At 31.2% G+C, this 16,165-nt stretch overlaps 2 protein-coding genes across 2 annotated transcripts; both read left to right on the top strand.

Annotated features, from left to right (window-relative positions):
• The first annotated feature begins 5,383 nt into the window (after nucleotides 1-5,383).
• LOC148206024 (uncharacterized) lies at nucleotides 5,384-7,856 on the top strand. The gene is made up of 2 exons (XM_088112709.1): nucleotides 5,384-7,461; nucleotides 7,544-7,856. The coding sequence occupies exons 1-2, from the start codon at nucleotides 5,519-5,521 to the stop codon at nucleotides 7,854-7,856; spliced, it is 2,256 nt and encodes a 751-aa protein (XP_087968835.1). The 5' UTR covers nucleotides 5,384-5,518.
• Nucleotides 7,857-9,938: 2,082 nt separating this feature from the next.
• On the top strand, nucleotides 9,939-14,241 carry LOC148206023 (uncharacterized). Its single transcript, XM_088106267.1, has 9 exons — nucleotides 9,939-10,233; nucleotides 11,271-11,521; nucleotides 11,598-11,810; nucleotides 11,896-11,988; nucleotides 12,066-12,167; nucleotides 12,251-12,580; nucleotides 13,620-13,672; nucleotides 13,826-13,883; nucleotides 14,170-14,241. The coding sequence occupies exons 1-9, from the start codon at nucleotides 9,939-9,941 to the stop codon at nucleotides 14,239-14,241; spliced, it is 1,467 nt and encodes a 488-aa protein (XP_087962393.1).
• Nucleotides 14,242-16,165: the final 1,924 nt, after the last annotated feature.

Below are 16,165 nucleotides of genomic sequence, written 5' to 3'. Positions count from 1 at the left end.
AAAATAAAGTATATATTCTATTAGAAAGTTAAATGTTAATATTGGAGTGAAATCAAATAAGTATATGTAAAAAATTAAAGCTAAATATAATTCCATCAAATAATTTTTTAATTAATAGTTATTGCTGTGTTGACTCTCACTTTTCGAACAAGTATGAATAATAGATACTCTAAAATAGAAGACATTAATATTAAGGGGAAAAAAATTTAACAATTTTTTTTTAAAACATTTTTACAACATGGTAACTTATGATTGGTTTGTTTTTAAATATTTTTCAAAAATAAATTCAAACAAATCAATCAAAAAGTTATTATGAAAAAATTGTTAACATATCACAGTCTTAATGTTAAATTCACATAATAATATAATATAATAATATTAAAATAAAATAAAAATGTATTTTAAAAACAAGGTATGAATAACGGGAAGCTATGCATAATTTCGAAAACATGCTTAATTTCAGTAGTAATACGAAGACCGATTACGCTTGGGAAGAAAAAGAAAACTTAAAGTATAAAATTCACTTAAGAACTCAACATTTATATAATACTACAAGCATATGGTATGAATAGCTAACGACAACCATAGGTTACAAGTTCTTCATAACAAACTTTATTTAAATTTGAAATATTAAATATATTATCTAATCTGAGTCTCTTATTCCATACTAATAGATATTAACTTCTGTCTTGTCTTATACTTCAACTTCATTAGTTTTATCATAATAAATTTGACTTTGAAATCAGACCTCAATGACGTAAGTAAAACAAATTTAAATTTTGTAAGTTTGACCTCAATAGTAAATTAAAGATTAAACTTTATAAGTTTGAAGTTCGTTAATAACTACTATATGTGGACATAATAGTTAGAAATTAAAAGGTTAATTTTATATAAGGAATTATATATTCTTAATAAGTTATAATTTTATCTTAAAAACTATTATTACGTAATTGTATTATATACCTTTTAGTTTTTCCTTCTTTATTTATTTTTCTATTTCAGAACTTCAAAATATTTGTTACGTACTAAATTACAAAATTTAAATCCTCCAAAAATATATTTAATAGATCGAAACATCAACTTATAAATTATAATGCATAATTAAATTAGAATATTCTCAATATTTGCTTCTCTCCGAGCACCTTTTATATTATTTTTAATAAATTTTAATTATTAATAAAGTTTATGATAAGACTGGGTTACTAACAATTCTTTCAACCGCATTAGAACCATGGAGAAATAGATTCTAGAGCTCAATATAAAAAGGACTACTTTTAGGTATTATGGAGGCATTTGAGGTTTCCGTGAAGATTGAAATCAAAACTTTAAGCATTATTAAGAGTTTTACTCTCTATTAAAGCATTGTTTTCCCGTTTTAATTTAATTTTCTTTATGAGAAGCTAATTTATCCATTAACTGTTACAGACTTGATGTAATAAAACTTTTGAGATGTAATTATTTAAGTATTTATTTGATGTTTTTTAATGTCACTACAAAAAAAATCTTATTTAGAGGGGGTTATTTTGGAGAGGGTATAAAAAACCCCCTCAAATTAACACAACTTAAGATGTTTAATTTAAATTATTTAACTAACAATGTTTGTGGGAGTTTTAATTCCTTTTAAGAGAGGTTTATAACCTCCTCAAATAATAATATATATTTTTTCTTCATTTACTAATTCTTTTACATTTTTTCCTCTAAAAATTTTACAGTAAGTTTTCTTTTAACAATCCTAAAATTTTATTCCCTTCATATCTTAAACCCATCTGCTTAAACCACTGAACCCTAAAATCAGTTCCCCCCTTAATTCCATCCGCAAAATCAGTTCCCCCTTCATTCCATCCGATTTCTCCCTCGCAGGTACGCAATCTTCCTTTCTTCCTTCTTCTATTTCCTGTTGTCATTCATTTCTTTCATTTCTCCTTTGGATTGCCCGTGTTTCCTTTTCCTTTCAGATTTGCAGTCGGTGAACGAAGCTGCAACGAGGGTTCTGCGGACCGGCAGACAGCGGAGCTCATAACGTCACGGAGGTACATCGTTCTACAACTCTTTGTGCTTTTATTTGGTGCAACGTTTTATTGAGTTCATTCTGCGTCACTTTAGTGGGTTATCTTCTTCCCAGTTTCAATCATGTTTTTCCATAATGGATAGGGGAAGATTTTGGAGGGCTTGTTTTCGTTGCTTTTAGTTCTTCTGTTATTTTGTAGTTGCTTTTAGTTCTTCTGTTATTTTGTAGTTAGGAGGACTTCTTATTGTCTTCTGGAACTTGTTAATTACTATATTTCCTGCAACTGAAATATGTATTTATACTAATGCAGATTAATGCACAGTTATATTTTTCATTTCGATTACGTACCCGTCCTACCTTTTGACAATATATATATATATATATATATATATATATATATATATATATATATATACTTATTATTATTGTTTATGTAAAAGGAGTTAGTATGTAATTGGCGTTTTACTAATAGTTAAAGGAAAAAATGTGTATTAACTTTTACATTCATAATCTATATATATATATATATATATATATATATATATATATATATTATGCTACAGGTCATCATGCTGATATAGTATTTCAAATCCATGATTTTATTTCTTATCTGCTATGACCACATATCTCAATGACCTTCCGTTTGATGCAATTTGAATTATGTCATATATGATATAGTTCTTGACTACACATGTGTGAATTTTATTTCTGAAAACAGATTAGTTATTTGAAAATATTCGAAGGTTTCAGACTATCAGTAATATTTAGAAAGTTAAATCTGACAATTGTGAAGTTAATTGTACATGACATAAATCAGTTAATTGTACTCAACAAGTGCATCATACTCCTCACTGAAGAGGTCTTGTTTTGGAGGGCTTGTTTTCGTTGCTTTTAGTTCTTCTGTTATTTTGTAGTTAGGAGGACTTCTTATTGTCTTCTGGACCTTGTCAATTACTATATTTCCTGCAACTGAAATATGTATTTATACTAATGCAGATTAATGCACAGTTATATTTTTCATTTCGATTACGTACCCGTCCTACCTTTTGACAATATATATATATACTTATTATTATTGTTTATGTAAAAGGAGTTAGTATGTAATTGGCGTTTTACTAATAGTTAAAGGAAAAAATGTGTATTAACTTTTACATTCATAATCTATATATATATATATATATATATATATATATATATATATATATATTATGCTACAGGTCATCATGCAGATATAATATTAATTTGAGGATTATTTTTATTGTAAAATTAAGTTTAGTAGAAAAAAAACTTAAGTAGTAACATCTGTAATGAGAGGACACTATGTCATCCAAAATGGAAAAGAGAAGCATGTTAGAGAACAAAAAGATGTAAGAAAAAAAAATTGAATGTGCTCAATTCTTATGCATACATGTGAGGGTGTCCCTTGTGATGGTGTGTAAAGGCTCGAAACCAATATTTATTGACTGTTTCTTGGGGACCAGAATAGATTTATTTAATTTAATTTTTGAAGTGATATATGTACCTATTGGTATGGGGATTTTACTATTTATTTGGTGTATTATATTGCAGGTGGAGACCATTTTGGACAGGGATAACTTTACTTTGGATGAACTTCTTGATGAGGACGAAATTATTCAGGAATGCAAAGCTCTCAATAGTCGCCTTATAAATTTGTAATCCTCTTCTTTTCTTCTATTACAAATATCTTTCATATGTGAAATTATTGTAGTTTATTATTTAGTGCATTATAATAAACTAAAATGTTTTGCATCCTATTATTATATTCTAGCTGGTCTTTTTCCATCCAATTAATTGGGAGTTTTGTTTTGGAATCCGGTTTTTTAAATCTTTTGTTGAATTTTTACTCTATACTTGTATTCCTATATTTGTTTAGGAAGTTATAATCTGAAATAAAAATACTTTATATGAGCGGCTGGTTATTCCTTCAGCTAGTTTTAGGTTGGAACTTATCCTAAAACTAGTGCAAGTAGTGTTGAAATTGTGATTCCTGTATCCCACATAAAATCCAAAGCTCAGTTGTTAATTAAGCAATGAAAAACCTATAGATACTGTTACTCTTTATCCTTTGCCAACTGCACTTGCAGTGGAGATATTAACAATGATTCTTATGTTTGTTCATTTTTTATTTGTTTGGTTCTTATTATTGAGGCTTGCATACTTGATTGATATATACTGACATCTAGACTCTAGACCATATTGAGATTGCAGGCTTGTTTAGTTCATAAGTTCACAGTTTAAACTGTGATGTATCTTGTAATGAGATAATGTTTTATTTTAAATATTCAGACCTAAAAAACTAATACTTTCATCAAAATTCACATATGACTATGGTTTAAAGTTTAATGACTCTCAACTTTATTCAGACCTATTTTTCACTGAACCACTTGCTAGATCTTTTTGTTGAAGCACACTAGGTCATGATTTATTGAAGTCTAGCTCTGTAGTCTGTTAACTGTGGCTCCAGGTAGAACCAAAAATCCTTTAGCATAAGATATAACGAGTCTGTTAACTGCGTCCATTATAAAATGTTTTGCATAAAAGATAAAAATATCTCACTCTAGAAGTATATTTAGCATCCAAAAATAGGTTCCAAACATTCACCCAGTTGCTTTCCGTTTTCTGTTTTTTTTCAGAAACTATCATTCACAAGTGAATTATAATTTATCAGTATCATAAAAGCTGATTTATGAACAAGTACTTTTTGGATTAATATTATTGTTTACAGGTGAGGATGGGATCAAGTGACGTGCTTGAATCCACTAAAGCGAGCCTCTCACTCTGTTTTTTAACAATTTGGACTTGTGCAATTAATTAAATTAGGAAACAAAATATTGCTTTGATATTCCATTTTATCATTAAAATTGAGGACAAATAAACAGCATTAAAATGTGGGCATTTCCATGTCACATTGATGCTAGCAAATGGATGTGATAATTATTTGAACACTAAGCAACAAAATTACATTAAACTATCTTTCTCTTCCAACTCACATTTCCTTCCTTCTTTCCTCAACAATTATTTTCCTTTTTCATAATTGATGTTGCAGGTTTTTCTTTAAGCATTGCAATCTCACCGCTTCAAGGTTAGTAGAAACAAGTATTTCATTTTTTCTAATTCATTATTTATTTGTATTTTCCATGAATATTGTATTCTTTTTCATGTGTTAGTGTATTTTATTTTGCTTAGGAATATTTTTGAATGGATAAATCTTGGATAACTAAGCCCCGAAATACAGTTGAATACTTAATTGGTTTGCAAAAATTCTTAGATTTTGCTTTTGAGAATGGGGCCTCTGGAGACACAATTTGATGTCCATGCCCCAAATGTGGGTTTGTGAAATGGCAAGCTAGAGGCATAGTTGAGGAGCACTTGATTTTAAAACAATTTCCCATAAATTATGTTATTTGGAATCTTCATGGTGAGAGGCAAAGACAAGATATTTCTAGAAATGAAGATGAGTCACAAGAGACATTTCATTTTGAAAATCCAATGGAAACAATGATAAATGAAGCATTTGGACATTATAGGCAAGAAGGTACTAATATAGGCAGATCACAACCATTGGGTGAAGATGATGTTATTAATGAAAGGCCAAGGGAGAATCATAATGAATTTAATGAGTTTCTCAATGACGGAAATCAAATATTGTGTGACGGGAGCAAGTACACAAAATTAGAGTTTGTAATCAAATTATATCATATCAAGGTTTTGTGTGGATTAAGTGACAAGGCAATGACTATGATCCTAGATTTGCTAAGAGATGCATTTAGTGAAGCAAAGTTGCCTCTTTCTTTTTATGAGGCTAAGAAAATCATCAACAAACTTGGTCTTAACTATACCAAAATAGATGCATGTCCAAATCATTGTATGTTATATTTAAGAGATGATGAAAAGGATTTGCAAACATGCAAACATTGTGGTACATCTAGATGGAACCCAAAGAAGAAAAAAAAGCAACCTGCAAAAGTTTTACGTTACTTTCCTTTGAAACCAAGATTGCAAAGATTGTTTATGTGCTCTAAGACTGCAGAACATATGAGATGGCATTCTTCAGAGAACAAGGATGGAGTTATAAGGCATCCAAGGGATGGTGAGGCATGGAAGACATTTAGTGTAATGCATCCTGAATTTGCTTTAGATCCTCGAAATGTTCGCTTAGGCCTTGCTAGTGATGGTTTTAATCCTTTTGGCACTATGAGTTCTACTTATAGTATTTGGCCAGTGTTTTTAATTCCATACAATCTTCCACCTTGGCTTTGTATGAAGCACACTTCATTGATCCTATCCATGATCATTCCAGGTAAGCAGATGCCTGGAAATAGTATTGATGTGTACTTACAACCCCTTGTGGATGAGTTACGTGAGCTATGGAATGATGGGGTGGAGACCTTTGATTCTTCATTGAATGAAACTTTTAGAATGCGAGCAGCTCTTATGTGGACAATTAGTGACTTTCCTGGCCTTGGTATTTTATCTGGTTGGAACACACACACAGGTTTAGCTTGCCCTACTTGTAACTTTGATGCAGAACCTTGTCGTCTTCCTCATAGTAGGAAGTGGTGTTTTATGGGACATCGTCGCTTTTTAAGTAGAAACCATAGATTTAGATTGAATCGTGTTCGCTTTGATGGAAGCACTGAAGAACGAAATCCACCACTAAAATTATCAGGATCTGACATTTTTAGGCAAGTGGAAAATATTAATGTTACATTTGGGAGAGGAATTCATTTGGATGGTAAAGGAAAAAGATGCAGACAAGAAGTTAAACAGTGGAATAAAAGAAGCATTTTTTTTGAACTTCCATATTGGGAGTCTAATTTGTTACGTCACAATTTAGACTTCATGCACATTGAAAAGAATGTATTTGACAATTTAATTTATACTTTGTTGAATGAAAAGCCTAAATCCAAAGACAATCTTAATGCAAGGAAAGATTTGAAGGAAATGGGCATAAGACAGGATCTTTGGCCAGATGATAATGGAAGATACCACCTTGCTTTGTTTTCACTAACTCGTGATACCAAAAGGTTGTTCCTCAAAACTTTCAAAAATGTTTTAGTACCTGATGGTTACTCAAGTAACATTTCTAGATGTGTTGATGATGTTCAACATAAAATATCAGGACTAAAAAGTCACGATTGCCATATTATAATGGAGCAATTACTTCCGTTGGCAATACGTAATTTGTTACCAAACCATGTCACTGCAACCTTGGTGGAGTTTTGCTCATTTTTTAAGGCCCTTTGTAGTAAAAGCTTAAATCTTGAAGACCTTGAAATGCTTCAAAATCGTATTGTGGTTACACTTTGCCACTTAGAAATGTTATTCCCACCATCATTCTTCACAGTTATGGTTCATTTAACTGTTCATTTGGTAGAGGAAGCAAAGCTTGGAGGTCCAGTTCATTATCGATATATGTATCCTATAGAGAGGTAATTGCTAACTACTTTTAGTTCAAGGTATGATATTATATGTGTCCAATTTATTTAATGTAATTATTTATCATTATTATAGGGAATTAGGTCATTTAAAGACCTTTGTACGAAACAAGGCACAACCAGAAGGTTCTATAGCTGAGGGATACTTAGCTGAAGAGTCTCTTACTTTTTGTTCTAGATACATTGAAGATATAGAGACAAGGTTCAATAGACAACGACGTGTTTGTGATAACCCAAATGATAATGAGTGTTTTGTGTCATCTATATTCCCATTAGGTGGGAAGGTGGTAGGAGGTTCCTCAATGTTTACTTTAACTCATATGCAAAAGCTACAAGCCCATCGATATGTGCTTTTAAATTGTGCGATAGTCACACCGTTTGTTGAGTAAGTACACTACATTAAGTGTGTGATTTGTAGTTAAACAAATTGAACCACATTATTCTTGTATCTTATGCATTTAATGTAATTAATTTTTGTAGTGAATTTAGAGATCTAATAAAAAGAAGATCAAGAGGAAGGCGACCTTCAACTACTGAGATAGAAACTAGAGTGTTTAAAGAGTTTGTTGATTGGTTTCAAAGGCGGGTGGGTGATCAAATAGAACACTTTCTCTTACTTACCAAGTTATCTTTTAATTATGTCTAACATTATTTCCTTGTTTAGATTATGAATCCAGAAACAATAAATTCAATGTCTACTGACTTGAAGTTTCTAGCACGAGGTCCATTGGATAATGCTAGAAGATTTACTGCTTACAACATCAATGGGTTCAAATTTCGAACATTGACTCGTGATGAGGGATTGAGAACACAAAATAGTGGTGTCTTTTTAACATCTAATACAGCTTGTGTTTCAAGTACTGTTGATAGGAACTTAAGGCAAGCAGACTTATCCTATTATGGAAAGTTGGAGGATATTATTGAGCTTAATTATTATGGTCGATTCAAAGTTGTTCTTTTCAAGTGTAAGTGGGTAGATACTACAAGAGAGAGAGGATATAAAAAGGATCAATGGAATTTTAATTGTGTTAACTTTGATAGACTTATTCATATTGGAAACCGTGAAGAACATGAACCTTATATTGAGGCATCTCAAGCACAAATGGTATATTATGTTGATGATGTGGTTAATGAAGGATGGAGTGTTGCTGTGCATTTAAAGCCAAGAGATTTGTATGAAATGGGAGAAGAGGTACAAGAAGAGTTATATGAAAACGAACCATACCAAGATCAAGAGTTGGAAAAATTTTATAGTAATGACAATGAATATGTTCAATTGGCTACAAACCATTTAGACGAGGATATCAATTAGTCAAATGTATGAGTTGAAAATATAATTAATAGTCATTTATTATTTTCAATTATTTTCAATGCATGTATAATTCACTCATGCTTGATTTCTTAAAGGTAAATGATATGTACCACATGTTTGATTTCTCAGTTTCAGGTTAAGAAGGAGAAGTTACCTTTCTGAATTGTGACTCTTTATTAGCTTGTTCTCTCATTTGGAAAGGTAATAAGATCCGAACTCATTTATATGTGTGATGTATTTGGCTGGATGACATAGATTATTAGGCGTAGGGTAGATATAATTTATTAGGTATTGCCAGAGAGCTTTCTGAAATTTATGACTAGGACACCAATTTTGAACTGAATGGAAGAGCCTCTATTAGTAATACCTTCTCCTCTAACTATAGTAGCAAAGGTAGGACATATACATAGGGTTGTGTATTAACTTACAGAACAAACATTGCTAATCATTGATATTCCTTCGATTAGTTCTCTTAACTAAGGAAAACGTATTAAAGAGTGTCAAACAATTATATTAATTTCTGTTATCTTAATAAATGTTCTTCCACTTAAATCAGAATATATACTCATTTATCAAAAAAGGTAACATCTTTCTTCTGGGGTGTTTGGAGAAGTCCAATGTGATCTTAACCACTTGAAGTATAATATATATCAATGAATCGTTGAAAATTGAAGTGCAGTACAAGGGAAGAGAAATAAAATAAGCTCACGTTTTCTTTTGTAGACCCACAAGTTCAATAATTCTACTTCTGTATTGTGCAAACTCAGGGTATCATTTAATTTGGAACTTTGTTGATAGGCACATATCTAACAAAATTTTGAGGCTTCATAAAGAAGGAAACCCGTACTTCAGCAAGTAAGTTGGGAAGAGAAGAGATAATTGAACAAGGTTTGAGCAAATGGTTGGTTGGGTGTTGGTTGAAAAGTGACAACTATATACATTACTGTAACCTGCTTTTAAATGCATACTCTGTCTTTCTACTGTACCTTTATTCCCTGAAGAATATATTCCAATAGCATTTTTAATTTAAATGAAATTTTATGAATAGCTTACAATTCAATGGTTATTTGAATATAATGGAAGTTAATTAAAGGTTATTTGAAATGCATATACTGCAGGTTTTTTTGCCTAATACATTTCTTTCTTTTAATATGTAGTCATGCCAAAGGTCAAGCGATTCCGAAATCTACAAAAATCATCACCTCAAACTGAATCTTTAGGTACTTTACCATCAACAAATGCTGCAGTGACTACTCCATTGATTGAAGAACAATCACCATCGACAAATCCTACAATGTCTGAATCAATTGAAGTACAACCAACAAATGAGACCTCATCACATGATTCGTGGAACTCAACACAATCGATGTCCACAGAAAACACAGAGCAACCTACAACATCCAAAAAACATGTTGGGCGTGAATCTTCATCATATTGGAATGTCGATGCAATAGGTATATGTCATTTATTTTTTCTGCATGCATAATTTTTTAAATTTTATTTATGGTTGAAGAGTAAAAAACAAATAACTGTATGATTTGAACCCACCACTCACATCTTATATTTATAAATCTTTAGAAATTCATAATAATATACGTTTGCCAAATATAATTGTAAAGTTATCTCTCCTAGGACTTTTCCTACGTCTTGCCATCTTATCAAAGAATTTTCTAATTTTTGTGACAATCATCTTCAGGCCTATCAAACATTAGTCTGTGGCACCTTTCCTTTATCCAAGTTATTTATCAAATATTAGTTTGGGTACCTATCAAACATTATTTGCATCTAAAAAGTAAAATTAATTTTATTTACATGAATTAAATTTTAAAAAGATACATTAAAAAAGTATAAATTAATTTTTGTATTTTTTAAATTGAGCTAAGCTGATCATTGACTGATGTAAGAGGGGTTAAAATAATTTTCTTAACCCACACCTATAAGGATGTACACAGAAACTATAGAAGTGTAGAAAGAAATGGTCCCGTGTTGATTCTAACAACGACTAAGATGAGATAGACTGAATTGATTTTCATCTCATGTCAAATCTGAAGGTAGTACTCTATATACTAGCTAATACTATACAACAAACTTATGGTTACATTTGGTGATAAAGTTCAGCTGAATATATAGCTGGAAAGTTCAAACCCTTTATAAAATGTTCCCTTGATATTAACTAAAACCACAATAAAAATAAAGTGGTTGGCCCTAGCGTAGGGGCCCCTACAACCTTAGCACCTTTATTCTACGTAATGGCCTCGTCACTAAGAGCTCAGAGTAAGACCCACCCATACAACCAGGCTTCACACTTTCCTTTTAGATTTTAAAATTGGTAAGTGTTACTAATTTTAGTTCTTGCTTATACAATTTCAATAATTAAAAATGTAACCGTAGCCATTATGTAGTAATTTCAAAGCTTAAGTATATTGTTATCATGATTTAATTTAACGTGCTACTCAACTTTATTCTCTCATAAGTTTTTTTATTGTTAAAGACCTACAAGGAGTTATGAAGAAAATAAAGGTGAAGGTCAGAGAAGTAAGTAACTTACCTCATGGACAACGCATCATTGTAGACTTTGATGAGGTAGGCATGGCTATAGGCGAAGGGCAAGGAGTACTTGCGGGTTATTGTGGGATATTGGCAACGGACGATAATTTATTTCCAATCAATTTTGAAAGGTGGTCTGGAAAAACAGGCATCCCTAACACCTACTTTATAGAATGCTTTAAGGAAATATTACAGGTATATATATCATTAATGTATTCAAATGCCCCACACTTACTTTTTACTCACTAACTATGTTTTCTTTTTTCAAAAGCTTCGATTTTGTTTTAAGACTACTGAAGCTATTGCCCAAAGATATTGCAAATTAACTTTGGGTAAGAAGTGGGCTGCACATAGACAACGTTTATGGAATGAGTTCTATGATCCAACAAAAACAAAAGATCAAATCATATGTAATGTGCCGACCGGTATAGACAGAACTCAATGGGCTCATTTCGTTACCTATCGTCTAAAACCGGAGACAATGGTACAAGTTTCATTATTATTTTCATTGCTTTTGTGTATATTATTATTTTGATTGTTATGTCAACTTACAATTGTTTTTTTCATAGGATATTTGTAAAAAAAATAGAGAAAATCGCAAGAAGCAAGTAATTCCTCATACTGGTGGCTCTAAACCTATCTCAAGAAGAAGACATGAGATGGTACTGAGATTAGCATATATGACGATTTTTAGTATTTTTCAAATTTACTATTTATTTTAACTTATCCTTTTATTTAGCTTTTGGATAGTGGAAAACTGCCTAGTCGTGGAATGTTATATATTGAAACTCATAAAAAAAAAGATGGCTCATTTGTAAATGAGGCAGCAAAGGCTATAGCGGTAAGTTTTACTATAATATGATATTTTCAAACATTATGCTTCAATATTTAGATCTTTAACTACAACTTCTTCTATGCCTACAGGAACAAATTGAAGTGGGTTTGAGTCAAAGCACTACTGATGAATCACAGGTTTCCCCTCATGATGTTGTTGGTAGAGTGTTAGGCCCAGAGCATTCTAGGAGAGTGCGATGCATGGGTTTGGGAGCAGCTCCTACTAACTCATTCAGAAATACAAGAATGCGACTTTCAGATTTAAGCATGGGTTCATCTAGTACTGCCACATCATCAACATCTACTAATCAATGGGAACAAAAGTACATGAATTTAGAAGGTGCGCTGAAAGCATATATGATAATGAAGGAAGGAAAGATTCCTGATGAATTGGCTACCTTCTTTGATCCTCAACCACAAGTAAGATACTAAATAAGTATAAGTAATATGCTTGATATACTGTAATAATATACCAATTCTGTTTTATGAGTACATGCAATTGATGTGGCTACCTTCTGATGAGACATTCACCTACATGTTAAATATACCAATTATGTTTTATTATAAGGGAATAAAATGTGATGAACAGATGAAAAAATCAAAACCACATCATAAAAATTAAAAATAGAGACACTTAGAGATGAAAGAAATTTATGATTTAAAATATCTAGTAGTCGAGAAATGCAGTGATCAGTTCTTTAACCTCATAAGAAACACATAATTATAGAATTTGAAAGCTTGGGATAGGAAGTCTGTCACAGCTGATATATGGAATTTGAAAGCTATAATTAATTAATTATTTCTAGCTTTTCGTTGGGTGGAGGGCCTACACCCTGCAAATTCTGAATCCCTACTATTTGTATGTCTGTTATTTATTAGATGTGCATGCAAAATATGTAATGAGAGTACCATGCAAACTACAGCACAATGCATATCCCATATCCACTCTCCACTGTCATTCTGTAATGTTGTGCATTTCCCCTACTTCTGCCACTGTCATTATTATATAAACAGCCTTTGGTTGGCGTGATCACTCTATATATGCAATCGATAATTACCATGATTCTTAAAGGATTTTGCATTCGTTATTGGAGACCCAGTTATATAATTTGAGTTATATTATATTATTTTGTTGGATTCTTTTGTTCCACTGTTGCTTTTAGACTCAAATTCTCCATTTTCCGATAACTTTTTCTCACTTGGATTACTTATGGTTTATATGGGGTGTAATTGATAGTGACAATGAAAAGTGTTAGTGGACATGAACCATATTGTCTTGTGCAACGTGTGGTATATTTATATTCTCATTCTACTCAGCAAAAACAATCAACTTGCTGATATGAAGGGTTAGGTTTTCGTATGACTAGTAAGATAGTAGCAATTAATTTTCACACACTTGTTTCTGGTGCAGAATTACATCCCTTCTGTTTTAGTGATTTTGAAACAGTCTTGTTGTTAGGTTGGTGAAGGGAAGGGATTAAACAGGGGTTTGGTTGATGGTCAAACCGTGAGGTAAGCTGGTGGTGGTGTGTCTAAGCATCTGAGTAGGTTTCTAGTTTGGAAAACATATAACGCCAATTTTGAATAGAACGAGACTTGGAATAGTCTTTCTTTCTCTAGGTTAATTAGTTTTCCTTTAGATGTTTAAGGTGCTATCTGATATAGTGTAAAGTTTAGAGAACCGTGGGAAATACTTGATGCAATTGATACAGGGGCTGATACGGTAACTAACAGGTGTGGCTAGTGTGCTTAGAAGTAATTAAGGCTATTATTAATCAACCTTACAAACTCATGGCAGTCGAACTTTGATCATCAGTTGTTTATATACTTGGTAGCAGTTTAGACTTGTTATGTGGAGGCCTGCCTTTTAGCTATTGAACTATACGTCTGACTTGGTAGGTTGTTAGAATTGATAAGAGTGAATTTGATTATTTTTTTATATATTATTTACAAAATGTGAGTACATGTAATTGAGTTTATTTTATTAATTTTTTTTTATATTATTTCAGCAAGCTCCTGATGCAAATGAGCCAGAGTCTCCTTTGGGTGCAAGACAATCATCTGATGGAAGTAACATTTAGGAAGTTTATGATATTGTTTTAGGATAAAACTATACCTAGTTTATTATGAATTGAGTAACATTTCTTTCTTTGTAACTACTTTTGTAATGAGATTACATTGACTTATAGTCTATCTTGATGTGACTATAAAATTGTTTCTCAATTTATTTTTCTAAATTTCTTTCTATTCAGGGGCTTTTGTTGTATGATATCTTTTTTTAATCAAATGAATCATATTTGTTTGGTATTTAATAATTTTAGAAAAAAATTAAATTTATTTAATTTTGAAATTGAAAAAAAAAATGGAAATAGATAGTTATTATATATTTTAATAATCATCAAACAAAAAACGATATTATATATTTTAATAATCATTAAACAAAAAAGTGACAAAAATATAAAGGAGGTTAAAAACCCCCTCAAAATAATAGTCAGTAATAGAGGAGGTTTTTACCCTCCGCCGAAAAACCCCCGCAAATTGAATATATAGAGGAGGTTTTTACCCTCCGTAGAAAAACCCCCGCAAATTGAATATGATACCAGGGGGCGAAAAAAACCCCCGCAGATAATTTGTGGCGACTCAAACTGCGGGGGTTTGAAAAACCCCCGGAATTTATTTAGCGGAGGGTAAAAACCCCCGCAAATTGAAAAAAAAACCCCCTCTAAATAAGCTTTTTTTTGTAGTGTGTTATTTCGCCTTTTTATAATTATTGTTTTGTTTTGTGGTTTGATAAGTTATGTTCTATTACGTCTAGGTTAAATATTGATTGGGACAGGGTCGTCCTCTATTTTCTTATGGATGTTGAACACAACATTGTTATCTGTCATTGATCTATAGAAGAGTAGTTTCTGTTGTGAAAGCGTTGGCACAACAGCCTTTTTAAAGCAAAGATTTTCTATAGAAAAGGCGAAAACTGTCTTTCTATAAGCAATGTATGTGGTTCTGAATCTGAGATTAAATCAAATTATGGTCAGCTTTTGAATACTTTTCATGAGTTGTTTGGTGAATTAAAGAACAACAAGTTGAAGAGGCTGAATGAATGTATTGAGAACAAAGTTTGAGTTATTTTATATAAAATGTGATTCGAAGCTTTAAAAATTACATATAATAATTCTTGCTGCAATTGTAATTCTTCTCAATGTATTATTAGATATTATTAGATAGAGAATGATATTGAATATCATGATTTGAATGAATCATGTATTGTTTAAATACAAGTAGTAGTGTACAGTTAAGATCCTGTAATTATAGTAATATAAACAAAATTTTTTCTAAATAAGATGCTTGTAAGACCTAAGAAAAATAAGAGTTTTAGAAAAAAAGTTTTGTTAAGACTTGAGTATGTTTTTTTGTAAGAGTTGTGAATATCTTTGTTAAACATAATTATGTTATTCCTTTGATGTTATTTTAATTAAGTACAATATATGATTGGTATGTTATTCATTTGGTGATTTGTGTGTATGTGATATTACCAATGTGATGTGTTGGCTTGTTGATAGAATGGTGGTTTAGGATTGAATGAGTGTGGGTTCAATTATAGGGAGAAAGAGAATTAAGGGAAACCTTTATATTATTTGTATTTTGCTTATGAGCGAAATGATCTTCACTAGTACAAAAATCGCGTACAACGTCGTCGAATTTTATTTATATACGATGTTAATCAATTTTTTTTGTTTTTTTTAATTAATTGTGATCCTTTTTTACAACTCTACGAGACCTAAAAAGCAGAAAAACAACAAATTTCAGTTTTTGGTATTTTATAAAACAAGAACTATGAACGTAGTATCAACAACAAACAACAAACAAGTTCTTCAAAACGAAAGAAAAAACTAACCTTCAAAAGGTGAGTTTGTCGGAATAAAGTTCGTCACCGGTGATAGAGAAAGCAGAATGTGCCTATGAAGAACAAAAACACGAAAATAATTGGTCAAAACAAACGAAAAT

Source organism: Vigna umbellata, chromosome 1 (genome assembly GCF_029865625.1).
Source record: "Vigna umbellata cultivar VRB3 chromosome 1, Vumbellata_1.0, whole genome shotgun sequence".
Lineage (NCBI taxonomy): Eukaryota > Viridiplantae > Streptophyta > Magnoliopsida > Fabales > Fabaceae > Vigna > Vigna umbellata.
The sequence above is the reverse complement of the archived record's forward strand: the minus strand, read 5'-3'. Positions and strand labels throughout refer to the sequence as shown.

Coding starts and splice junctions, on each gene's coding strand:
- LOC148206024 (XM_088112709.1), top strand. CDS start 5,519: ATGGAAACAATGATAAATGAAGCATTTGGACATTATAGGCAAGAAGGT. Junction 7,462..7,543: donor TATATGTATCCTATAGAGAG/GTAATTGCTAAC, acceptor TCATTATTATAG/GGAATTAGGTCATTTAAAGA.
- LOC148206023 (XM_088106267.1), top strand. CDS start 9,939: ATGCCAAAGGTCAAGCGATTCCGAAATCTACAAAAATCATCACCTCAA. Junction 11,522..11,597: donor GCTTTAAGGAAATATTACAG/GTATATATATCA, acceptor TTTTTTCAAAAG/CTTCGATTTTGTTTTAAGAC. Junction 12,581..13,619: donor TCTTTGATCCTCAACCACAA/GTAAGATACTAA, acceptor TCTTGTTGTTAG/GTTGGTGAAGGGAAGGGATT.